This window comes from Rhinoraja longicauda, chromosome 13, assembly GCF_053455715.1.
Source record: "Rhinoraja longicauda isolate Sanriku21f chromosome 13, sRhiLon1.1, whole genome shotgun sequence".
NCBI lineage: Eukaryota > Metazoa > Chordata > Chondrichthyes > Rajiformes > Arhynchobatidae > Rhinoraja > Rhinoraja longicauda.
In genome coordinates, this window is record NC_135965.1 from 13,271,434 (window position 1) to 13,298,418 (window position 26,985).

General features: G+C 43.1%; 1 protein-coding gene across 2 annotated transcripts in view; it reads left to right on the top strand.

Moving 5' to 3' along the window:
• dner (delta/notch-like EGF repeat containing) overlaps window positions 1-26,985 on the top strand; it is a 220,659-nt gene that overhangs the window by 93,055 nt on the left and 100,619 nt on the right. For both annotated transcript variants that reach the window (XM_078410395.1, XM_078410396.1), the window contains exons 3-4: window positions 23,309-23,406; window positions 25,599-25,765. In XM_078410395.1, the coding sequence (XP_078266521.1) occupies window positions 23,309-23,406; window positions 25,599-25,765 (265 nt within the window). The remainder of the gene's footprint in view (window positions 1-23,308; window positions 23,407-25,598; window positions 25,766-26,985) is intronic.

Consider the following 26,985-nt stretch of genomic DNA (forward strand, 5'->3'; position numbering starts at 1 on the left):
TTTGTTCTACCTTCTCTATCTTTCAGTCTAAAGAAAGGTACTGACACAAAATGTCACCTATTCCTTTTCTCCAGAGATGTTGCCTGAGCCGCTGAGTTACTCCAGCATTTTGTGTCTATCTTCAGTACCACTATCAATTGGTTTGTTCGAACAAACAGTTAGTTATAACATTAAAATCCTGGTCTTGAAACCAAGTTATGATGTTAACTGTGGCACGATAACAAACTCTGACAAACTTCACAATTGGATAGTGTTTTAAGATGTAGTCCAATAAAGAAATTAATAAAGAAATTACATTACTTTTGGGGGAGTGCAGCGTAGGTTCACGAGGTTAATTCCCAGAATGGCGGGACTGTCGTATGTTGAAAGACTGGAGCGACTGGGCTTGAATACTCTGAAATTTAGAAGGATGAGAGGGGATCTTATTGAAACATATAAGATTATTAAGGGATTGGACACGCTAGAGGCAGGAAGCATGTTCCCGATGTTGGGGGAGTCCAGAACCAGGGGCCACAGTTTAAGAATAATGGTAGGCCATTTAGAACGGAGATGAGGAAAAACTTTTTCACTCAGAGAGTTGTGAAACTGTGGAACTCTCTGCCTCAGAAGGCAGTGGAGGCTAATTCCCTGGATGCTTTCAAGAAAGAGTTAGATAGAGCTCTTAATGATAGTGGAGTCAAGGGATATGGGGAGAAGGCAGGAACGGGGTATTGATTGCGGATGATCTGTGAATGGCGGTGCTGGTTCGAAGGACTGAATAGCCTACTCCTGCACCTATTGTCTGTTGTCTATAATAGGACCAGGATGGCATTCGTCAGCCTCCCCAACTAATAAAGATTGACATTTTATTCTACAGGAAAGAGGAGCTAATGATATTAAACCAATAAAAGTCTTAAAATTATTAAGTGCACCCATAGTATAATCATTAGGATGTTTCCAGTTGTGGAGAGACCATGGGCATGGATTCTAAATACAAAATTAAAGCAATAAATGCAGAAAATATTCAGCAGGTCGGGCATAATCTGTGGTTTTAAGGCCATAAATGCATTTTGTGGCTAATAAATATAATCGGGAAACAAGGAGAAAGCGTTTTTATTCAGAGAATAGCACGGAAATGAAACTCACTACTGTGTGGGAGGGTAAGGGAAAGCAAGAAGATTTTAATTTATTTCCATTTTCTCTACTTGCAATGAGAACTGAATTTAATGTTTACGTCATCTATATACTAAAACTCTCGTTTGTTTGTTTGTTTGTTCCTGAACTACAGCCAAAAAGGTACATGAAAGCCTGACAATTTTACGCCCACCTTACTCACCGTCGTCCCATTGGTGCTAACGGAAGAAGTTTCATTGAAATCGGAGTTATATTTTTTAAGTTATTCACATTTAAAAAGTTTAAACCTATCTCTAAGGGAGGGAGGGGGGAGGGGAGGGGGGGGTTGAGGGGGATGGAGTGGGGGGGAGGGGAATGGGGGAGGTGAAGAGGGGGGTAAGGGTAGGGGGGAGGGAGGGGAGGGGGAGGGAGGAGGGAGAGGAGGAGGAGGAGGGGGAAGAAAAGGGGGGAGAGAAGAGGGTGCTGCACCAATGCAGGAGAGGTTTGGGCCCAACGGGTCCACTTGGTCTAGTAGAAACATAGAAAGATAGAAAATTGGTGCAGGAGTAGGCCATTTGGCCCTTCGGACCAGCACCACCATTCAATATGATCATGGCTGATCATTCAAAATCAGTACCCCGTTCTGGCTTTTCTCCCATATCCCTTGATTCCCTTAGCCCTAAGAGTTAAATCTAACTCTCTCTTGAAAACATCCAGTGAATTGGCCTCCACTGCCTTCTAAGGTAGAGAATTCCACAGATTCACAACTCTCAGGGTGAAAAAGTTATTCCTCATCTCAGTCCTAAATGGCCTACCCCTTATTCTTAAACTGTGACCCCTGGTTCTGGACTCCCCCAACTTCGGGAACATTTTTCCTGCATCTAGTCTGTCCAATCCTCTAAGAATTTTATATGTTTCCATAAGATCCCCTCTCATCTTTCTAAATTCCAGTGAATACAAGCCCAGTCGACCCATTATTTCATCATATGTCAGTCCTGCCATCCCGGGAATTAACCTGGTGAACCTACGCTGCACTCCCTTAAAAGCAATAATGTCCTTCTTCAAATTAAGTGACTAAAATTGCACACAATACTCCAGGTGTGGTCTCACCAGGACCCTGTACAACTGCAGTGGGACCTCCTTGCTCCTAAACTCAAATCCTCTCGCAATGAAGGCCAACATACCATTAGCTTTCTTCACTGCATGTTGTACCTGCATGCTTACTTTCAGTGACTGATGTACAAGCACACCAAGTCTCGTTGCACCTCCCCTTCTCCTAATCTGACATCGTTCAGATAATGGTAGACATAATATGCTGGAGTAACTCAGCGGGTCTGGCAGCATCTCGAGAGAGAGAAGGAATGGGTGACTGATGTCAGTCTGAAGAAGGGGCTCGACCCGGAATGTCACGCATTCCTTCTCTCCCGAGATGCTGCCGCTGAGTTACTCTAGCATTTTGTGTCTACCTTCGATTTAAACCAGCATCTGCGTTTTGTTTCCTACACCGTTCAGATAATAATATGCCTTCCTGTTCTTGCCACCAAAGTGGATAACCTCACATTTATCTACATTATGCTGCATCTGCCATGCTACTGCCCACTCACCCAACCTATCCAAGTCACCCTGCAGCCTCATAGCATCCTCCTTGCAGCTCACACTGCCACCCAGCTTTGTGTCATCCTCAAACTTAGAGATGTTACATTTAATACCCTCATCTAAATCGTGTAAACAACTGGGGTCCCAGCACCGAGCCTTGCAGCACCCCCTAGTCACTGCCTGCCATTCTGAAAAGGACCCGTTAATTCCTACTCTTTGCTTCCTGTCTGCCAACCAGTTCTCTATCCATGTCAATACCCTGCCCCCCAATACCAAGTGCTCTAATTTTGCACACTAATCTCTTGTGTGGGACCTTGTCAAATGTGTTTTGAAAGTTCAGATACATCACATCCACTGGCTCTCCCTTATCCATTGTACTTGTTACATCCTCAAAAAATAGTAACCATGGTTACTAGGAGTTTCCATCACCTACAACGGGACCCCACCACTGGCCATATCTTCCCATCCCCTCCCCTCTCTGCGTTCCGCAGAGACCGTTCCCTCCGTAACTCCCTGGTCCATTCGGCCCTTCCTACCCAAACCACCCCATCCCCGGGCACTTTCCCCTGCAACCGCACGAGATGCAGCACCTGTCCCTTTACCTCCCCCCTCAACTCCATCCAAGGACCCAAACCGTCTTTCCAGGTGAGACAGAGGTTCACCTGCACCTCCTCCAACCTCATCTATTGCATCCGCTGCTCTAGATGTCAACTTATTTACATCAGCGAAACCAAGCGCAGGCTCGGCGATCGCTTCGCTCAACACCTGCGCTCGGTCCGCGTTGGCCAAACTGATCTCCCGGTGGCCGAGCACTTCAACTCCCGCTCCCATTCCCAGTCTGACCTTTCTGTCATGGGCCTCCTCCAGTGCCATAGTGAGGCCCACCGGAAATTGGAGGAACAGCACCTGATATTTCGCCTGGGCAGCTTGCAGCCCCGTGGTATGAACATCGACATCTCCAACTTTAGATAGTTCCTCTGTCCCTCTCTTCCGCTCCCCCTTCCCAGATCTCCCTCTATCTTCCTGTCTCCACCTATATCCTTCCTTTGTCCCGCCCCCCTGACATCAGTCTGAAGAAGGGTCTCGACCCGAAACGTCACCCATTCCTTCTCTCCTGAGATGCTGCCTGACCTGCTGAGTTACTCCAGCATTTTGTGAATAAATACCTTCGATTTGTACCAGCATCTGCAGTTATTTTCTTATACTATGGTTACTAGGAGGAACCTCTGGAAATTGGATGGTGGAGACCTGAAGAATAAAGGTCAGTTGAATGAATATGTAGGTTAGAATTATGAATTCTCCTGGTGGCATAAAAAGCTTGATGAGGAATTTGGACATCATTTATTAGCATATAGGCTTTTATCATTAAACTATTCCGCTTAGTTTACAGAGCTTGTAAAAACATCCGTTTGATAATCTCATTTGTCTGCTTTTCCATTTCTGTCTCCTGTGGATTATCAGTTGTTTCTATTAATGACCTTCAGTGCAGAATTGAAGTGGAATTTCTCCCCAGATTCTCTTTGATTCTGCATCGTCAGTCTGCACCAGATGTTAGCTGTCAGCACATAATGTGCAGATTACTTTAGGGTCCCATAAACACAAGGAAGACTAATTTTCACTGTGCAGGTATCATGCGACTACTACACTTCCACGAAGGTTGCATGCTATTGGCATTACTTACTACAGTTAGAGCCTCAAGGGCAGCACAGTGGCACAGCTAGTAGTGCTGCCGCCTCAGCGCCAGAGAGCCATGTTTGATCCTGACCTCGGGTGCTGTCTGTGTGGAGTTTGCATGTTCTCCCTGTGACCGCATGGGTTTCCTCCCACATTCCAAATACATGTGGGTTTGTAGGTTAATTGTCCCAAGGGTGTAGGGAGCGTGTGGATGTCGTGTGTGAACGGGCCGACGTGGACGTGGTGGGCTGAAGAGCCTGTGTCAATGCTGTATCTCTGAACTAAACTACACTTACACCCTTTGCCTCCGCAGATGCTGCTTAACCCGCTGGGTTCTTCCAGCATTCTGTTTGTTTTTTACTGAATATATTTTCATCGCCTTTATTCAGTCTGGTGAAGAGGGCAGGACATGTCCCATTCAATGTTCTTGTTGGTACTGGGCCAGTCAGCAGAAAGGCGTCCAAATAAGCAAAGTAGCCCTGGAAGTGACCCAAACACATGTTATTTGTGCAGTTTAACTTGGGTGCCAGAGGTCAAGCTTCAATCACAGAGCTTGTGTCTTTTTTCATTGCATTACTCATCCCCATTTGTGTGTAAATTCTGTTTTCAATTTATGATCAGCAAAGTTCTCACCTACTGGTGCTACCTTTCAGATTGAATCATGCATTGACATTGCAGTTCATGCAGAGATGATGTTAAACATCGTACAATACTGACTGATGTTTAAGTCTGAAGAAGAAGAAGGGTCCCGACCCAAAACGCCACCTATCCATGTTCTCCAGAGATGCTGCCTAACCCACTGAGTGTCTCCAGCACTCTGTGCCCTTTTTGTAAACCAGCACCTTCAGTTTCTGGTTTCTACTCTGTATAATACTCACTTGAACTACGATGAGTCAAAATTAGACACAATATGCTGGAGTAACTCAGCGGGTCAGGCAGCATCTCTGGAGAAAAGGAATAGGTGACATTTTGGGTCGAGACCCTCCTTCATACAAAATGAGCTGTAGTTAAGCAAAGGGACATAGTGTGGGGCTCCTATAAGAAAGATAACCTGAGAGTTTGTTGCACAGCCAATACCTACAACTATCATAGGGATCTCCAGGACCCGCAGTTTGTATGGGATAGACCTCATTGGACTTTTAAGAAATGTCAGGATTTCAGATTATTTTTTCTCTCGTGTCTTCATTCCAAGATGGAGGCATTCGCTATGTCCAACTTGACAAGAAGCAAGAGGTGAGAATATTACGGCAACTCTTGCACCTACTGCCGCTCTATAGTTGCCCTGAATGTTTTCCATGATCCTTGAGCATCCAGGAGCTGGCATCCAACCCTTCTGTAAAATTGACCAGGCCCGTGTCAGAGAAACAATGCACCCACTCCCATATCCATTTCGCTGTCCTGCTTCTCAATGCTCCCCAGACTGACCATTGAATTTTAGCAGTTTCTGCATTTGCTGATCTCCTTTAAGAGATACTATTGAGAATTCAATCTACACCTTTTCTTTTTAGCTGGAGTGCAAGATTCCTGAAATGACTCTTAGGTTTTAAGCTCGTACGCAAAAGAGATTGTCGCTGTTTAAACAACCTATCGCATGTGATCTATACATGAGCACCAGGACAGATTGATGCCATTCCTTCAGTTTGTATGTTCTCCCCGTGACCGCGTAGGTTTTCTCCGGGTGCTCCGGTTTCCTCCCACATTCCAAAGACGTACAGGTTTGTAGGTTAATTGGCTTCGGTAAAGATTGTAAATTGTCCCCAGTGTGTAGGATAGTGGATATTATCCCAAGTGTGCAGGATAAAGATTGTAAATTGTCCTAAGTGTGTAGCACAGTGGATTACTGGTCGGCACGGACTCGGTGGGCTGTTTCTGTGCTGTATCTCCCAACTAAACTAAACTCAAAATATCAATACCTATTTAGTACTAATTACCCTGGGGAAACAATTATTGGCTTTGTGCAGCAACATCGCACGTACGTTTAGAATGAATTTCTTTGGCCAGGTTTATTTTAGCAGAACATTTAATGTGAAAATCTTACAAAATATCTTCAAAGGTTGACAGCATCTGTTATGGCTGCATGCACCAGTGACCTGTCTCTGCTTTGTATTCTGTTGAGCCAAAAGGAAACAATTCCTTGCCAACATCTGTCAGAAGTGTGAAGCTCTATTCCCATTTGGTGAATGTGTCAGGCTGCATTGCTGTGTCCGAGTCTAATTAGGTTGCTGTGAACATTCGCAACACCTGAAGACTTGGGTTTTATTGTAACTTTTTAATCCTCAGAACCAACCTGACATTAAATCTAAAGTTGGATAAATTGCTTTTTTTTTCCGTTTCAGATGCTTGTTAATATAAATGTGCGTATGCTGTTTATTTTCATTCCTCCAGCTCTGAGTCTCACTTGGACTAACTAGCTCTGAGACTTAGTTTTATTGTTACTTTTTAATCTTTAGAAAGTTGGATAAATTGTCAGAAATTCTTGATTTCCGACACTTGTTAATATAATTGTGCATCAGCTGCTTGTGTTTATTTTCCCATCGATGAGCCTCACCTGGACTAACCATCCTTGAAGCTGTTTCTCTTTATTCCTCTTATTCTCCATGTGGAGAATAATTTCTGTTTTAGAAATTGGCCAAAATACTATGTGCTAAGGGTCTTTGGAGCAGCGGTAGAGCTGCTGCCTGACAGCGCCAGAGACCTGGGTTCGTTCCTGACTACGGGTGCTGGGCTGTGTGGAGTTTGTATGTTCTCCCTGTGACCACATGGGTATTCGGGTGCTCCGGTTTCCTCTCACACTCCAAAGACGTACAGGTTTGTGGGTTAACTGGCTTCTGTAAATTGTTCCTAGTGTGTACGATAGTGCTAGTGTACAGGGGGGTTGCTGGTCAGCGTGGACTCAGTTGGTTTAAGGGCCTTTTTCCATGCTGTATCTCTGAAGTTTAAAGTAATGTTTAAAGCCTTTTTTCGCATCAGTGAGTTAATGGCAGATCCCGGATTTTAAAAAAAATCAGATTTCCAATATTATTAATTTGCAATTCAAATATCTTTCCCAATCATGGACCCACACATTGAGTAAATCTCCGTAGTACTGTAGAGTAGAGATCTCCAAAGATTCCCAGTCCTCTAACTGAAGACAATTCGACCCAGCTGAGTCCCAAATAGCTTGGTCCACACTCCACGTTTATGCTTCCTAGTTCATGACCCTGAGTCAGGTGAAGCAGCCTTTCACTCTTGCTCACCAAGGCCTTTCAGAATTTTACATTTCATTGAGATCCCCTCCACTCTATTCAGAACTCGAATGACTGCAGGAAAATCCTTCCCAGGAAACAGTCTTGTGAAAGATTGCCTGCCTTAGCAAAGTGCAAAAGTAAGCTCCTTATGTGCGGAAACCAAAACATACTCATAGGACTCAAGCTGTTGTTTCATCAAAGTTGCAGCAAGAACTGATAACGCATCTATTCCTCAGTTCAGTAAAACCAAGCCAACTATTTGCCTTCTTCAGATTGAAGAAGGATCCCGACCCGAAATGTCACCTACAGTGCATTCAGAAAGTATTCAGACCCCTTCACTTTTTCCACATTTTGTTAAGTTGTAGCCTTATTTTAAAATTGATTAAATTCTTTTTTTTTTAATCATCAATCTACACACAATACCTCAGGATGAAGAAGCGAAAACAGGTGTTTAGATATTTTTGCAAAGTAATTAAAAAGAAATAATTGAAATATCACATTTACATAAGTGTTCAGACCCTTTGCTATGACACTCAAAATTGAGCTTATGTCCATCCTGTTTCCATTGATTATCCTTGAGATGTTTCTACAACTTGATTGGAGTCCACCAGTGGTAAATTAAATTGATTGGACATGATTTGGAAAGACACACACCTGTCTATATAAGGTCCCACAGTTGACAGTGCATGTCAGAGCAAAAACCAAACCATGAAGTCGAAGGAATTGTCCATAGACCTCCGAGACAGGATTGTGTCTAGACACAGATCTGGGGAAGGTAAAAAACAATTTCTGCAGCATTGCAGGTCCCAAAGAGCACAGTGTCCTCCGTCATTCTTAAATGGAAGAACTTGGGAACCACCAGGACTCTTCATAGAGCTGGCCGCCCGGCCAAACTGAGCAATCGGGGGAGAAGGGCCTTGGTCAGGGAGGTGACCAAGAACCCGATGGTCACTCTGACAAAGCTCCAGTGTTCCTCTGTGAAGATGGGAGAACCTTCCAGAAGGACAACTAGATCTGCACTCCACCAATCAGGCCTTTATGGTAGAGTGGCCAGACAGAAGCCACTCCTCAGTAAAAGGCACATGACAGCCCGCTTGGAGTTTGTCAAAAGGCACCTAAAGGACTTTCAGACAATGAGAAACTAGATGCTCTGGTCTGATGAAACCAAGATTGAACTCTTTGGCCTGAATGCCAAACGTCACCACTCATCACCTGGCCAATACCATACCTACTGTGAAGCATGGTGGTAGCAGTATCATGCTGTGGGGATGTTTTTCAGCGGCAGGAACTGGGAGACTAGTCAGGATCGAGGGAAAGATGAATGGAGCAAAGTACAGAGAGACCCTTGATGAAAACCTGCTCCAGAGTGTTCTTGACCTCAGACTGGGGCAGAGGTTCACCTTCCAACAGGACAAAGACCCTGAGACCCTGTAGGAGCCATTTTGCTTTTATTAGTTATTTTTGCATATTATTATATTACTTTGTATCCTGCTGTATTATTTTTGGACAGCAGGAGGTTGTCCTGATATGAATGTTGGAGTTTACGTAATGGACTGGGAGGTGCCATGGGCGAGGCCAGATTATGAGTATAACTTGCTCAGCTCTGACGTAATGCTTCAGTGTGACAACGAACAGCTTGCTGAACACAAGGTTTGGTAGCCATAATTCAAGCCTGCTAAGATAATAAGGTCTTAGTAGTAACAGTATACGAAGGAGCGTTGGAGAGAAACCAAGTTCTTATTGCAAACAACCAAATTAATGACAAGAGATATGTCAATACGTTTTATTGCAACCTCAAATAAACGACTAACTAACTGCAACGTCGTGAAGATCTCTTTGTTGTTGATTATTTGAATCAAGGACCATTCCTTCGTCAAATGGTAAGCTTGGGGCTCTATGAGGGAGACTAAACTTGCCACTACAGACCCTAAGCACACAGCCAAGACAAGGCAGGAGTGGCTTTGTGACAAGTCTGTGAATGTCCTTGAGTGGCCCAGCCAGAGCCCGGACTTGAACATCTCTGGAGGGACCTGAAAATAGCTGTGCATCGACGCTCCCCATCCAACCTGACAGAGCTTAAGATGATCTACAGAATGGGAGAAATTACCCAAATACAGGTGTGCCAAGCTTGTAGTGTCATACCCAAGAAGACCTGAGGCTGTAATCGCTGCCAAAGGTGCCTCAACAAAGTATTAAGTAAAAGGTCTGAATACTTATGTAAATGTGATATTTCAGTTATTTCTAATTATTCAGCAAAAATTTTAACACCTGTTTTCACTTTTTTATTATGGGGTATTGTGTGTAGATTAATGATTAAAAAAATGAATTTAATCCATTTAAAAATAAGGCTGTAACGTAACAAAATGTGGAAAATGTGAAGGGGTCTGAATACTTTCTGAATGCACTGTATCGATTTTCTGTAGATTTGCTGCCTGACCTGCTGAATTAGCCAGCATTTTTGCTTCTATCTTTGGTATATACCAGCATCTGGAGTTCCTTTTTATTACTGTTTGCCATTCTATCTATTTATTTTACCTAAATGTTTTATATACTAGGCCCAAATGCCGTTGAACACTTTACTTTCCATTACTTTCTCAATGAGAAACATTCCATTCTATATTCTTTGTATCAAAATGAATAACATTATATTTTCCTCCTTTATTACATCTATCACTTGTTTACTCAGTTAACCAATCTGTATCTTTTGCAATAAAAAAGAACTGCAGATGCTGGTTTATACCAAAGATAGACGCAAAATGTTGGAGCAACTCAGCGGGTCAGGCGTAAAACGTCACCTATCTTTTCTCCAATAGCTTGCTTAAGATCTCAGCCATTTCCTTATCTCCCTGTTTACGCCCCAGACAAAACTTTGTTTCTTTCAAATCCTTCAAAATTTTAATAAATATTTACGGAATAGTTCATACTTAAACAATATTTCATGTAAGCTGCAACATCTTACTGCCCTTTCTTCTCCAATGGGACCGATGACTGTATGCAGTTATAAAACTAAATATTCCTCAGTGTGCAAGGCCACATCCCAGAGGTTTAGCTTCAGTTTGTACATTCAACCTGTTTACCAACGAGCAAACTAACAAGCTTTACCATTGAACATTCAGTTGAAAATTGTGAACTGCAAATTATAAAGGTGGTGGCTTTATACCACGGTGTAAAGGACGGCACGGTGGCGCAGCGGTAGAGTTGCTGCCTTACAGCGAATGCAGTGCCGGAGACTCGGGTTCGTTCCTGACTACGGGCACCGTCTGTACGGAGTTTGTACGTTCTCCCCGTGACCTACGTGGGTTTTCTCCGAGATCTTCGGTTTCCTCCCACACTCCAAAGACGTACAGGTATGTAGGTTAATTGGCTGGGCAAATGTAAAAATTGTCCCTAGTGGGTGTAGGATAGTGTTAGTGTGCGGGGATCGCTGGGCGGTGCGGACCCGGTGGGCCGAAGGGCCTGTTTCTGCGCTGTATCTCTAAATCTAAAAATCTAAAAAAATACCACCGATCAAAGCTACCTCAGGATCTCGGGTTTAATGCCAAATCAGTCTACTGCTTTTCTTGATGTTTTCCTGAAAGTTATTCTTTGGAACCATTTTGAACACAGACTCTAACATGAAGTTCTCATATCTTCCATGAATTCCCTCTTTATACCTTGAATGACCCTTTATAAAGAATGACCCTGAAATTCTTTTTTATTTCATTCCAAGGCACCATTTTCTTTCAAGAGAAAATCACGGAGTAGATACTGTTGTATATTGCCCACTAACTCCTCTGAAGATCCAAGCAATTTTTCTGGTGAATATAGAGAATGATTTTTCGGCCTGGTGGTGGATTTTAAGGTTCTTTGTCACTGGAGAATTGGACAAAAAGTGACACTTCTGAAGCCAAAATATTTCAAAAAACTAATCCTTGAACTTACTGAAAGTTTAAAATATTCTGTGAAACTTTTAAAATTCTAGACAGGTTTCCTTCACCAGACAGTGAATTCAGACTTATCCTGAGGGGGGATCTTGAATGTAACATTAGACCAGATCTGATGTACAAGTAAAACTATAGAAGTGCACATGTTCAAGTAATTACTTTCTGACCCGTTTTTGGGAATTTATAATGAAGGTCAATTATAAATCAGAGGGAGTTGTGCCCTTCACAAGAGAGAGTGCCTGTCTCCTCGGTCTATCAGTAGGTGTAGTGCACGTATATTTGCCAAACCATCACTGGTTAGGGAATATTGACCGATGATTGCACAAGGTTCAGGTCCATTCACAATTCCTCATCAAATGAGGCAGTCCATCCCCGCATGCAGCAAGATCCAATCAACATTTCCCCCCACAAAGTGCATGGAAATATCTCTCTCCAACAAAGGAGAGCGTAACTATTTGCCCTTATCTCAATGGTATTAGCACTGCTCATGTTCAGAAGCTCATAAGTTATAGGAGCACTATTAGTCCATTCGGCCCATCAAGTCTACTCCACCATTCAATCATGGCTGATCTATCTTTCCCTCTCAACCCCATTCTCATGCCGTCTCCCATAACTCCTGACACCACTGATAAGGGCCCTGCAATAAACAACCTGGTAGTCATCATGGGCCTGAAGATCAAATGGTCCAGCCATGTAACTCCTGCAGCAGGTAACTCACCTCCTCACATCCCAAACCCTCCGTTTCATCCCAAGGTTTAGTTTGAGGTTTAGGTTTATCATTGTCACGTGTACCGACCGAGTACTTGTTTTGCATGCTATCCAATCAGATCAGATAATACTGTACATAAATACAATCACGTCACTCAAGGGCTTTAAGTCGAGCAAAGGGGAGAAAACAGTTCTGCCCAGAATACACACAAAGTGCAGAATATACTTCCCAGCGTTGTAGTGCACCAGTGGGGCGCAGGTGAATCGGGCAACTCCCTAGCTCATGAAAGGACCGTACAGAAGTCCAGTAACATAGGAGAAAAATCGGATGGTGCTTGCTTTCTAGCTTTAGTATCTTCTGCCTGACGTGAGCAGCGAGAAAAAGGAATGGCCAAACGTCCAAAGAATAATGGAATGCTCTCCACTTGCCTGGATGAGTACAAGTCCAAAAGGACTTTGGCATCATCCAAGAAAAAAGAGCCCACTTCATTGGTAACACCTCCCACATCTTCAATACCTTCACCACTGTGTTCAGCAGCTGTAGTCTGAAGGAGCAATCTATCTACACACTTAGGCTAAACTAGCAGCATGCTTATGACGTCCAAGTGTTTAGTTTAGTTTATTGTCATGTGTACAGTGAAAAGCTTTTGTACACGGGCTAACCAGTCCGTGGAAAGACAATACATGATTACAATTGAGCCATCCACAGTGTACAGAAATGCAGCTGTTGGAGTAGAGATTTAAAAGAGTGGCACAATTGTGATGCGTGATTGCAAATCCACTTCTGTGACCAGCACACAAAGAGTCGCCTGGGTTGGGCGCCATCTAGTCGGATCAAGAAAGAAAAGGGATGCAGAAACATCGAAATATCTCAACCAGCAGCTTCTCCTCCTATTTGCACATCACCTTGTTTTGGCAATATGTCATCGTGTGTTAATTGTTTCTGCATCTAAAACTTAGAACTTTCTGCTCAATCGAATTTTAGGAATTCCTTCACCAGAATGTGGCTCATCACAAACTTCACGAGGGCAACTAGGAATAGGCAATACATAATTTAGAGTTTTAGAGATACAGTGGGGAAACAGGCCCTTCGGCCCTCCGAGTTCCTGCCGACCTGTTACACTAGCACACACTACACATTAGGGACAATTTAGAATTTTTACCGAAGCCAATTAACCTATAAACATGTACATCTTTGGAGTGTGAGAGGAAATCGGAGCACCCTAGGAAAATCCACACAATCACAGGGTGATTGTACAAACTCCGTACAGGCAACGCCACAGTCAGAATCGAACCCGGGTCTCTGGCGCTGTAAGGCAGCAACTACCGCTGTGCCACCGCGCTGCCCATCTGTGGAGGAACGTGGACAGAAATGGACAGACAGTGTTAGGGGTTGGGACCCTTCTTCTGGACTGGAGTAGATGAGAGATAGCTGGTTGAAAGAGGTGAGGGAAAAGGGTGGGAACAAAAACTGCGGATGCTGGTTTAAATCGAAGGCAGACACAAAATGCTGGAGTAACTCAGTGGGTCAGGCAGCATCTCTGGAGAGAAGGAATGGGTGACGTTTCGGGTCGAGACGCTTCTACAGACCCGAAAGGGTCTCCAGAGATAGCCGGTACAAAGCTGCAAACAATGATATCTGGTCAATGAGTGAACGAGAGCACTTGGAGAATGAGAATGAAGACAAATGTATGTCGACAAAAGAATGTGGGAGTCCCCAATGCAGAGCAGGATGGCAGAGCCTCCACTCCCGGGGGAAAAGAGGAGGAAAAAAAACAGGCTGAGCTAACATTACAGATGGACAACCGATACAGACCGAGAAATCAAGCTACCTGAAAGTGTGGAATTCAATACCTGTATTGGGCTCTGACCTGAAACGTTGATCGTTTCTTTTCCCACCGATGTGGCCTGACCTGCTGGGTATTTCCAGCAATTTCTGTTTTATGTTTTCTTCCTTTGCAATTCTGTTAGATCTTTGTGGTTTCATTACCAGAAACATTACCATTCTTTATGTCTTGCCTTTGGCCATTTCAATCATTCCTGCCTTCTACCCTATTACCTTTCTTTACTCTTTCTTAACTTGCAGCCCCATGGCCAGAGACTGTTGAAAGGCTGCTACATCCGTAATACGTGCTAGTTCTCAAGAATTGTCACATTGAGTCATTAACTCTGCCTCTCTCAATACAGTCGCTGTCTATCTTGCTGAGCATTTCTAGTATTTCATGTACCTTTATCTAACAGATTCATTCCAGTCTAAGGTAAAGAAAGAGTACTGCTGGAATATCTTTATTGATGGAACAGAAGCTGAAAGAAGCACTTCACCAGTCAGTTCCAAGATTAAGTATTGCGCTAAATTAATCTACAATTTAGCTGGCAACTTGCAACAACTGTGCTTTCCAAATTTGCACATTAAAATTTATGCTGTAGAAAATTAACATCATAAAGATAAAGATCGGCAGATAAAATATGAGGAGTTGTGGCACAAAGCACAGACAGTAAAATATTGTGCCACTTGGCACAGGAATAGTTCAAACTGAAACATTCGGAGAAATGTCAAAGAGTAGCTGTTGACAGCACCATGCCAGCCAATGAGTTGGAAGGTAGCTGCCATGTAGGATGCTGCCTGAACTACTGAGTTCCTCTCACAGTTTGCTTTTCACTTATGTGAGAAGGTTTGTGTTATATTGTCTACTGTACACCTAACTAAGGTAATTCGTTTAGTTTAGCTTAGAGATACAGCATGGAAACAGGCCCACCAAGTCCATGCCTAACATCGATCATCCGTTCACACTGGTTCTACGCGATCCCATTTCCTCACTTTCACACTGACTGGCCCAGAACTTACAAGAAAATTGAATGGGACGTACTGCCCTTCTTCAGCAGGCTGAATAAAGGAGGTTAAAAATATTCAGTTAAAAAAAACAGAATGCTGGAAGAAACCAGTGGTCAAGCAGCAACTGTGGAGGCTAAAGGTGTAAGTGTAGTTTAGTTTAGAGATACAGCATGGAAACAGGCTCTTCAATCCACGCAGACCATTGATCACCCATTCCCACACTACTTCTAGACACTCCCTATACACAAGGGACAATTTATAGAAGCCAATTGATCTACAGGTCCGCATGTCTTATTCAGGACCAGGTGAAATATTCAGGACTGGGTGAAAGGCCCAAAGGGAGAAAACAAGAGGAAAGTGTGTGTTGGAGATGTTGGAATTGGGGAACTGGCATAGAAGAAGGTCGAGACCTGCACAGATCAGCCATGATCATATTGAACACCTTTTGGTTCTGGGAGGAAACCGGAGCACCCGGAGGAATCCCGCGTAGTTACAGGAAGAACATGCAAACTCCATGCAGATAGCACCTGAAGTCAGGATTGAACCCGAGTCTCTGGTGCTGTGAGGCAGCAACTCAACCAGCTGCGCCACTGTGCTGCCCACTTGGAAAGTCAGCTAAAGAATGGGGGAGTCAAAAACAACAGCAATTTCTCTCGGTGAAAGTGGGACAGTGAGAGATGGACTGGAGTGTTCCATTGTCAAGGTAGGATTAGGTTGTGCAGGATGTTACATTCTATTATGTAATAGAAAAATCAGTGAGTGAAGGACCGTTGCAACTAAATTATATGTGCACAAATAACTGCACCACTAACCTGGTACACCCAATCAACTCTACTTTGCTTTGCCATAGCATTGTCAAAAAGAATTATAAACCACTAAACATGAGATGAACAAACTGAAAGGCAGCCAAAAAATGGAGTTATGGATAAAACAAGAAACAGGCTTCCTTATACTTATATTTTGTAACGTGTCCTACATCTTTTGAATATGCCTGCCCGACCTCAGAAGAATGATATCCATGGGACCAAAATGCTACTTTTTCCAGTGCAAACACATTCATACTGTGGGATCTCTCCATGAAACTTGACATTCAGATTTAGTTTAAGTCTACTAGTGAGGCCCCTTAGGAGCTGAGTTGCTGCTCATATTTATTTCACACACAACTTTGATAAGCATTTGATAGAGGAAATCTTTCTGAGCCTTTGCTGGATAGTTAAATGTCGTGTCTCATGATGCCTCCCAGTCTTCCACTCAATGAGCCCAAATGCTCAGTGGCAGAATTTTCAAGCAGTTCAGCTATAAATGGATATCTCCATCTGACGAGATCCTTGTATCCCTAGATTGCATTAATAACTGCGACAATATTCACCTCATTAAACTTTGCATTACACTCTCTCGGCATGCCCTTCTCTGCTACAAGTGTTAAGAAGGTCAGAAAAAGTTTACGGAAAAATTAATTTATTTTGGATTACTGACGTCAAGGTATTATTGAAATAATAGAGCACTGTAAAGTTTCCAATTTGTTGGGAATGGAGGCATTTTTATTTATTTTCTCATGCACCTTTAAGCAAGCTGGCTCAGCAATTCGAATGAGTACTGACTTAATCCTGCAGCATCTAAGGGTTTAGATTTTCCATTCAAGTTATAAGGGACTGAATTCTACTCAAGCCAACTCGGTGTAAAATGTTCTGGCAGCCATTCCACTGACTGTCATCCCCTCTGGCCCTTGCAATGTTTATCATAGGTATTTGCAACGAAAGGACGAGAAGAGAAATGCATCGTGCGTTATGTTTGCGACTACTCCGTGGCTAGGCACATCTCTAGTATCCATATGTCTCGTACTTTCTTACACATAAGCGGCCATTCCACCCATCAAGGTCATGCTGGTTAGAGTGGCCATGGGTGCTAGCAGGTCCACTTCAATCTTCAGAGTCCAAAGAGCCTTCACAGCTGGTGCCAATGGGCCATGGTAGGCAAAATCTTCCAACTTCAGTGTGGGATTTAATTATTCTGTTGCGGGATATACGACAATATAATACTCTTGACTCTTGAATGTGTTTTGGCGGACAAAGGGCACGGGCCAACAAAAGACACAAATTGTGTCATTAGTGGCAAATTAAGGCGACCAAATAGAGAAATTAGAATCATGGTCTAACTATATCAGTTATTGTTATTAATTAAATTATTAAAAAGAGGACTCTCCTAATGATGGTAGTCACCTGGAGATTGAACCCCCCCCCCCCAAATGTAGATGTTTATTCTTCCTGTGTGCACAAAATGGACAATGTAGTTGACTTGACTGGAACAGAAATTTGAAATTACCCATATTCATAATAATTCATAATAATAGGTGTATTGAAAGAGTTCAAGGACAAAATTCTACCCTCTGTGCACTGCCCTTAATAGATATGTAAGCAGTATAAAGTCTCCAAAATTAGCAAATGGTTGCTGCTAAATTAGCAGTATTATTTATAGAGTAAGGCCACCTGTGGCAAGAACATAAATATCAACCTCACACACTTTGGCTATCCTGAAATTGGAGTTAAGGCATGGTGATGAGGCTGGTGTAATGGTAGTAATGGCAGTACAATGGTTCACTGGTGTTTTATTGTCACATGCACGCTGCACAGTGAAATTCCTTTGGCGGAGATCACACATGCACGAGTCGCCATGTTTTGGTGCCATTTACAAAAGGTCCAAAGTCCGGTGCACCACTTGGTGTTCTGGAGTGGTTCCCGATCTCATCTAACAAGATGAGCAGGTATCATGTTAAGTATTGTCAAAGAAAAGGTGGATTCTTTGGAACAGCACCTGAGAGAACTGTTGGCTGGCAAGTTGTGAGCTCTTGTAGATATTATTTTAAACCATTTATGAACAGTTTATCATAACTTGTTATGAGCACTGACATACCAAGCAATGTTCAGACCTCAATGGGCAGCATTTCTGTTTGAACATGTAGTCTCTGCCAACCAGTATTGAGGATATGTGAAAGACTTGCTTGTTAGTCAGCCTCCCATTTCCCCACATGCAGTTCCATTACCTTTAGTGGAGCCAGATCATAGACAAGGATACAACTCGTGACAAAAGATGCTGGAATCGGATGCAAAAAAACAAACTGCTGGAGGAACTCAATGGTGTTGAGCAGCTTCTGTGGGAGGAAAAGATCTGTTGACATAATGGGTCGAGATACTGCATCAGAACTGATAATGAGATTGGGATTGGTGCAAAGTGAGTGATGTGCTGTGTTTTTGGATGGGACAAGGTTGGAGTGATTGAGGGGCATGAATAAGTTGAGGCAGTGTATGTCGCACCAGAAATTGGAAATGAAATATTCAGGACTGGGTGAAAGGCCCAAAGGGAGCAAACAAGAGGAAAGTGTGTGTTGGAGATGTTGGAATTGGAGAACTGGCATAGAAGAAGGTCGAGACCTGCACAGTATAACAGTATAACAGTATAACAGAACTTTATTGTCATTCGGTATAAATACCGAACGAAATTTCAGCAGTCACAAGACACAGCAAAAAAGAAAAGAACACAGGACACACGACCCCAACACAAACATCCATCACAGTGACTCCAAACACCCCCTCACTGTGATGGAAGGCAACAAAACTTCCACTCTCTTCCCCCCGCACCCACGGACAGGCAGCCAGACAGGCCATGATCATATTGAACACCTTGAGGCCCAGGTGTTCTTGTTTCCTTGTGTCAGGTTCCTTGGCTTTGAATGGCATGGTGGGAGTTCAAATCCCACCAGAACAGATGGGGAATTTAATGAGCAACATTTTTTCAAAAACGGAATTAATAAAGTTACCATCACAAATTTAAGTTCAAGTTTATTGTCATAGGCATGAGAGCAGTGAGGTACAGGTACAATGACAAATCTTGTTTCCAAGCACAGGCACATAGACTCGGTCAAACACACAACAACAAATTATACATACATTATCTATAAATTACACATGAAATTCTATAAGAAAGAAGACTGCGCAGAAACATAGTTAGGAAAAAGAAACACGTCCATTATAGTGCAAGAGATGTACTGCAGTGTTCCATTGTCAAGGTAGGATTGGGGTTGTGCAGGTTGGTTCAAGAGCCAGGTAGTTGTAGGAAAGTAGCTGTTTATGAACCTGGTGGCATGGGACATTCGTACTTGTGTACCTCCTGCCCAGTGGGAACAGTGAGAAGAGAGCATGGTCCTGATGGTGAGGAACCCTTCTTGAGGCAGCACCTCATGTAGATGCTTTCGATGGTGGAGCGGGCTGTGCACATGATGGACCGGGCTGACTCCACTACTCTCTGCAGCCTCTTGCGTTCCTATGCATCGCAATTGTCATGCCAGGCCATGATACAACCAGTCAGGATAACTTCCACAGCGCATCGGTTAAAGTTTATTACAGTTTTCAAAGACATACTGAATTTCTTTTAACTTTTATGAAAGTAGAGTCACTGGCACAAATTCGATGTGATTGCATCTGTGTATTGGGTAAAGGACAGGCATCCAAAATGCTAACAGCCAGGAATTTGAATCTGCACACTCTCTCCACCACTGGCCCACTTATAGAATCTGATGTGCAATTTCCCGACTTTCCCTTTCTGGTCAACAATCAGTTCCTTGGTCTTGTTGATGTTGAGCGAGCAGCTGTTGTTGTGGCACCTCTCAACCAGGTGTTCTATCTCTCTTGTATTGATGATTCATCACCATTGATGATTCAGCCAACCACAGTGGTATTGTTGGCGAGTTTGTAGATGGCACTTTAGCAGCGCTTCGGCTCACAGTCATGGGTGTCAAGAGAATAGAGCAAGGGGCTAAACACACTGCCTTGAGTTGCACCTGTGTTGATGGTCTATGAGGAGGAGATACTATTACCAATCCACACTGATTGAGGCCTGCCGATGAGAAAGACAAGAATCCAGTTGCAAAGGTTGAACGCCAAGCTGTAGTTGATGAACAGCAGCCTTGTGTATGTGTTCCTGTTTTCCAAATGGTTCAGAGCAGAGTGGAGGGGCAGTGAGATGCCATCTGCTGTGAGAGTGATAGGCAAATGGAAGCAGAACCTCAACTAAGATGGTGACACAACTAAGATGGCACCTAGGGAGAGGTGATATCTTGCAAGCAGTGTGCAGGATTACATCGAGATATACACATTATTTTAAAACTGCAAGATTTTTGTTTAAAAACAAGGAATCACCAATTTTCTCTGGGGAAAGAAATTTGTAGTCTTCACCAGATTTGACAGATATGGTGCCAGACAACAGCAACATGTTTGTTTCAGAAATGGCAAGTGGAGTTGAGCAATTAAGCCAGCCTTGCCAGTGGTGGTCACATTGTGTGAACAGGTACCATAAGTAATTGCTTTGAAATTCAGAATGGCAGGCAGTGACTAGCTGGGTACCGCAAGGCTCGGTGCTGAGACCGCAGCTATTTACAATATACATTAATGATTTAGATGAAGGGATTAAAAGTAACATTTGCAAATTTGCAGATGACACAAAGCTGGGTGGCAGTGTGAACTGTGAGGAGGATGCTATGAGGACGCAGGGTGACAGGTTGTGTGTGTGGGCAGATGCATGGCAGATGCAGTTTAATGTGGATAAGTGTGAGGTTATCCACTTTGGTGGCAAGAACAGGAAGGCAGATTATTATCTGAATGGTGGCAAGTTAGGAAAAGGGGAAGTACAACGAGATCTGGGTATCCTTGTACAACAGTCACTGAAAGGAAGCATGCAGGTACAGCAAACAGTGAAGAAAGCTAATGGCATGTTGGCCTTCATAACAAGAGGAGTCGAGTATAGGAGCAAAAAGGTCCTTCTGCAGTTGTACAGGGCCCTGGTGAGACCACACCTGGAGTATTATGTGCAGTTTTGGTCTCCAAATTTGAGGAAGGACATTCTTGCTATTGAGGGAGTGCAGTGTAGGTTCACGAGATTAATTTCCGGGATGGCTGGACTATCATATGTTGAAAGAATGGAGCGACTGGGCTTGTATACACCGGAATTTAGAAGGATGAGAGGGAATCTTATGGAAGCATATAAGATTATTAAGGGATTGGACACGCTAGAGGCAGGAAACATGTTCCCAATGTTGGGGGAGTGCAGAACCGGGGGCCACACTATAAGGGGTATGCCATTTAGAACATAGGTGAGGAAAAACTTTTTCACCCAGTGAGTTATGAATCTGTGGAATTCTCTGCCTCAGAAGGCACTGGAGGCAGATTCTCTGGATGCGTTCAAGAGAGAATTAGATAGAGCTCTTAAAGATAGTGGAGTCAATGGATATGGGGAGGAACGGGGTACTGATTGTGGATGATCAGCCATGATCACAGTGAGTAGCAGTGCTGGCTCGAAGGGCCGAATGGCCTACTCCTGTACCTATTGTCTATTGTCTATTGTCTATTGTCTATTGTAATGCAATCACTTTGATCTTTACCACGCAGTCATAAGTCACCGTTATTGTCTATACTGTTTTAAAATTTAGAGCTATAACGTGGAAACAGACCCTTTGGCGTACCGAGTCCGCTTCCACCAGCAATCACCCATGCACTAGTTCTATCCTGCACACTAAGGACAATTAATCCAAGCCAATTAACCTACAAGCTTGCACGTCTTTGAAGAGTGGGAGGAAACTGGGGCACCCAGGGAGAATGCAAGCTGTCACAGGGGGAATGAGCAAACTCCGCACAGACAGCACCCGTAGTCAGGATCAAACCCAGGTCTCTGGCGATGTACGGCAGCAAATCTACCGCTGCGCCACTGTGCTGCCCCAAAGGTATATTTTATTATGCTGCAGTGAACAGTAGAGAACTATCTGTGGAAATGCACCGAGAGATTTGATTGAAACATCTGTTCCAGTATGTCATGCGCAACTGATACTTCCAATATATTACCACCATGACGATAGCATCCTCAAATAAAGTTATGAATGCAAAGAGATAGAGGAACACATCAGCTGGGCTGCCCAGTGGGAATTGCACGAGTTGCTCCAGTCATAAAAATGGCTCTTCTTGGAGTTTCAATGAAGCACATCCCCATTGACTTCTCTAACTTCAGATAGTTCCTCTGTCCCTCTCTTTCCCCTCCCCTTCCCAGTTCTCCCACTGTCTTCCTGTCTCCTACGACATCCTATCTTTGTCCCGCCCCCTCCCCTGACATCAGTCTGAAGAAGGGTCTCGACCCGAAACGTCACCCATTCCTTCTCTCCTGAGATGCTGCCTGACCCGCTGAGTTACTCCAGCGTTTTGTGTCCATCCCCAAATGAGAAGCTTATGACAATCTCCATTAATTGGATAGAGGGCTTGTCATGTGTTTCAAGAGGCAAGAGTCAAATAGAGAAAAATAAACAAAATCTTAGCTAATCCTACTTATTTCATGAAGGTGAGTGATGCTGTTCATATAAATATGGCCTTCCACATGTGCCATCTGTAGATGTAAAAAAGCTGAAGGATTAGATACAAGTGTACCAATTCCCTTCGCACAATAGGTTACAGAATGCCCTTGATTTGATGGTAAGTCCAAGGGTGGAGCAAGGGATTTGATGCACCTTCATCTGCTCTCCAGCCCATTCCAAACCCCTGGGCTCAGAGGTCTGGATCACACTAACACAAACTCTGCTGTTCATTCACAGTTCTCTTCCGAACATCATTGCAATCTTGGCCAATCACATTATCCTCCCCTGCATTTAACTAGAGGAAATTTATACTTGCATAATTTCCAAAGTCAGACACTTTACTTTTGAAAGGTCTAAATAGCAGTCGGGTATCAGAGTTATTTGAATATTTCTATAGACTGGGTAACACAGTTAGTAAAGTTGCTGCCGCACGGCTCCGGTCACCCAGGCTCAATCCTGATGACTTACTCTGTGGAGTTTGCAAGCTCTTCCTGTATCTGCATGGATTTTTTTCAGGCATTCTGGTTTAGGCCCACAACCCAAAGATGTACCAGTTGGTAAGTTAATCGGCATCTGTAAACTGCTCTTTGTGTATAGGTGAGTGATAGAATTTGGGAGGAGTTGATGGGAATGTAGAGTGAATAAAATGGGATGTGCATAAGATTGGCATAAATGGGTGCCAATGGCTGCTGTGGACTCAATGGGCCAAAGGGTCTGCTGTATGCTGTATGACTACGTCATGTGAATCACTGATGAAATAACCGGATTAGCCTGGCTATACAATTAATGTATAAGTTTTTTTAATTAGTATAACTCTCAAAACATCCTCAAAGACTGCTAACAATTTTAACTTTTCTTTATCAATCAGATCAATGCTTCAAATTTTCTCTGTGGAAACAAAAGCTCCAATGAATCAATTTATAGCCAGCCACCTATTCTTGAAGTACCTGAAAAGACTGCACTAAGGTAAAGATACTTCTGTTCAGTTCTTATTGAATGGATTTGGCATTTCCAATTGCACAAGTACAGTTATTCTTCCGTATCATTGTTCAACTACTTTATAGCCACCGACAAAGAAACTTGCTGTCTTACTCCATAAATAACCACAGGTACGATGTGCCAGCAGAAGCATAAGACTAGAGCAAGGTTGGAGAACACAAACCTATTTAACCCCTGAGCCATTGACAATTGTCAAAGCCAGCTTGCAGTCTTACTTATGGATCTCAATCATTTCTTGCCAACAAATGCAGGCTAAATGTTCTATAATTCCTTCATTCTTCCCTTATACTTCTTCCTAAAGTGACATAAACTGTCCTCCCATGTGAAAGTAGAATTATTGAATCAAGCACACTTTAAAAGTTTATAATATATACGGTATCTGCAATGTTCTCATCAATGTTCTTTGAATAACTGGGATACAAATCATTTGGCCTCAGGGATTTGTCAGTTTTCAGTGCCAATATTTTCTTCATTACTTTCACTTAATTTATTTTGATTTTGGCAAGTCTTGCCTCTGGTTCAATATCAGTTTCCTTGGATGTCTTTCTTATAACTATGGTTCTCTCCTCCTCCTCTAATGTAAATATTGACACAACATAATCATTCATCAATTCTGCCATTGCCTAATTTCCATTTATATCATCACAGCTATCCATATCTAAGAGCCACACATTAGTCTGACTATCTCTTTTTTATGTAGGAAGGAACTGCAAATGCTGGTTTAAACTGAAGATGGACACAAAATGCTGGAGCAACAGCGGGACAGGCAGCTTCTCTGGAGAGAAGGAATGGGTGACGTTTCAGGTCAAGACCCTAGTCAGCTGAAGAAGGGCCTCGACCTGAAACGTCACCCATTCCTTCTCTCCAGAGATGCTGCCTGTCCCACTGAGTTTCTCCAGCATTTTGTGTCTACCTCTTTTTTATATTGTAATTGTAAAAATTCCATGAAGCAAGATTTTTCTCAGGTTCCTTTGTGTTTATTTTCTGTTTTGTCTTTTCTTTTGGCTCTTTATTTCTTTCCGAGGTGTCAGAATCTGCAGTGGATTTTGCCATTTTGTATGATTTTACTCATGTTTTTATTTTATCTCTTGTTTTACTTCTTAACTCGCACTAAAATTGAATTTCAACACCCCTACTCCCAAGTAGTTTCTTCTATAATGTTTATGCATCTACCATCAGTAGGCAAATGTGTGGGGGATTTCTTATGTAGGTCAAGCCATCTGAATGGCCACTAAGCCACATTGGAAGCAACGCATTTGTCAGCGCCCAGCGGTATAGTAGCATTCTACTTCATTGAGGAGCATTCTTGCTATTTCAAGGATGGCCAGATAAGAAGATACAGTATGAAGTTGAAGCAAAGTAGGCTATTCAGCTCCTTCCGTCTACGCTACCAATCTGCATTAACCCTATGTCCCTTATTTCCCTTAGTATCTTTTTATGATCTATGTATCACCGTCTTGAATAAACTTGGCAACACTATCTCCATCGACCTTTAATGAGCCCCAAAGTTCACTACTTCCTAGGTGAAGAAATTTCTGCTCATCTCTGTCCCGAATGGCCAAATCCATATTTTGAGACACTGACCCTGAGTTGTAGAAACAGCAGCCAGGGAAAACAATCACACCTCAATCCACCAAATCCCATGAAGAATTTTGAATATTTCAGTGTGATCAACTATCATTCTTCAAACATCAAGCCATTAAATGTCATCTGCCTAATTCTCTCCTGGTACGACAAACCTGCATCCCAGGGTCAACCTAGTGAACTTTTGTTGAAGTCCTTTAGTGTTGCTTTAGGTGGGAAAGGAGACTTGGAGGCCACATTTCAGATGCTATCTGCTCAGGCTACTGTAGAATGAAACCAGTATATCATCACTTCCTTCCTACCCAAGCTCTCCTACAATCAAACTTAACTCATGATTTTGTGGGTAGCATCAATTCCCATGAGGCCTGGCGGAGGGATCCAGTACATGGTACCCCAAGTTAGTTTTCAAGTGGCTTAAGTTTTCACAATCCTTTCGACGGTGAAGCAGAACGCTCTGCGAAATGGGAGCTGCATTTCTTTATAAAGCTCAAAGTAAGAGCCATTGAAATCAATTCTTCGATCAAGCATTTGTAAATGTCTGAACCCGTTTACAATCCAAGTTTTTTTTCTTCCAGATTTAAACTGAATGGGATAGATGCTTCTGTTGGATTTTGGGAGGTTGCAGAAGCTGAATTCCAACAGTGCTTTGTCTCAAATGGGAAGCGTATCTCGCTGTTGCACACTGTGGATGGATTTGTTCTCCTGGAGGAGATGGCATCAATGGGCAGCAACTACTTTATTGGTAAGATGTTTTGATCCTGGTCTGCGTTCCTTCTCTTTCTTTTGTTAACTGTGAGTGGTTACGTGCAAGTGTCTCAATAGGAGATTGTAATTTAAGCTTTATTAAGCCTACAATGTAAAACGCACAAGCTAATAGGTGTCCAAGTCTGGTGAAAGATTCATTTTGTACTCTGGTTCATTTAATGAAGAAGAACTAAAGTTGACTAAGATTAATTCTTTGATGTTCCTTCGTTTTTAATGACCCTCGATAGTAATTACTCCTCTGCTATTTTCTTGCCACACAGTGATGCAGCTGGTGGAGCTGCTACCTCACAGCGCCAGAGACCCTGGGTGCTGTCTGTGTGGAGTTTGCACATTCTCCCTGTGACCATGTGGGTTTCCTTCGGGTGCTCCAGTTTCCTCCCACATCCCAAGGATGGTTCAGCATGGGCCGAAGGGCTTGTTTCCACGCTGTATTTCTAAAAAATATAACATTTTGAGTCCGTGATAGGTTTCCCAATGGGAATACCTGGATAGTGGGCATTCTGGGAGAGGGAGAGGGAGAGTATGTGAACCAGACCAGTGGACAAGAGATGTTCTGTGTCCAGTGATAGTACTCTCACACCAAGGGTCAGACTCCACTTCCTATTCCAAAACTGACCTTTCTGCCCTGGGCCTCCTCCACTGTCAGAGTGAGGCCATACACAAATTGGAGGAACAGCACCTCATATTTGTTTGGGCAGCTTACTACCCAGCAGTATGAATATTGATTTCTCTAATATCAAGTAACCCTTGCATTCCCTCTCTCCCCGTCCCTCCCCCATCCTAGTCCTCCTGCTAGTTTCACTGTTCGTATCTCTTTGTTATCACTTCCTCCACTGCCAAAAATGGTCCATTGTAGGCTCTTTGGCTATCAGTGCTGGCCCTATTTGTCCTGTACCTTTTCATACCTTTGGCTACCCTCTCCCCTGACTCTCAGCCTCAAGAAGGGTTTTGACCCGAAAACGTTACCTATTCCTTATCTCCAGAGGTGTTGCCTGACCCGTTGAGTTACTCCAGCATTTTGTCTCAGGTTCAGACCATGGTGCATATGGCAAACTTTGAAACCAGGAGTACGTATAAATGAGATTTTCATCTTTGCAGTGTTTTTCCTGACCCTGTATAACTTAACACGCCTGACACCAATTAAAGCATCTTTGAAACATAGTCACTGATGTAGTACAGGAGACACAGCAGCCAATT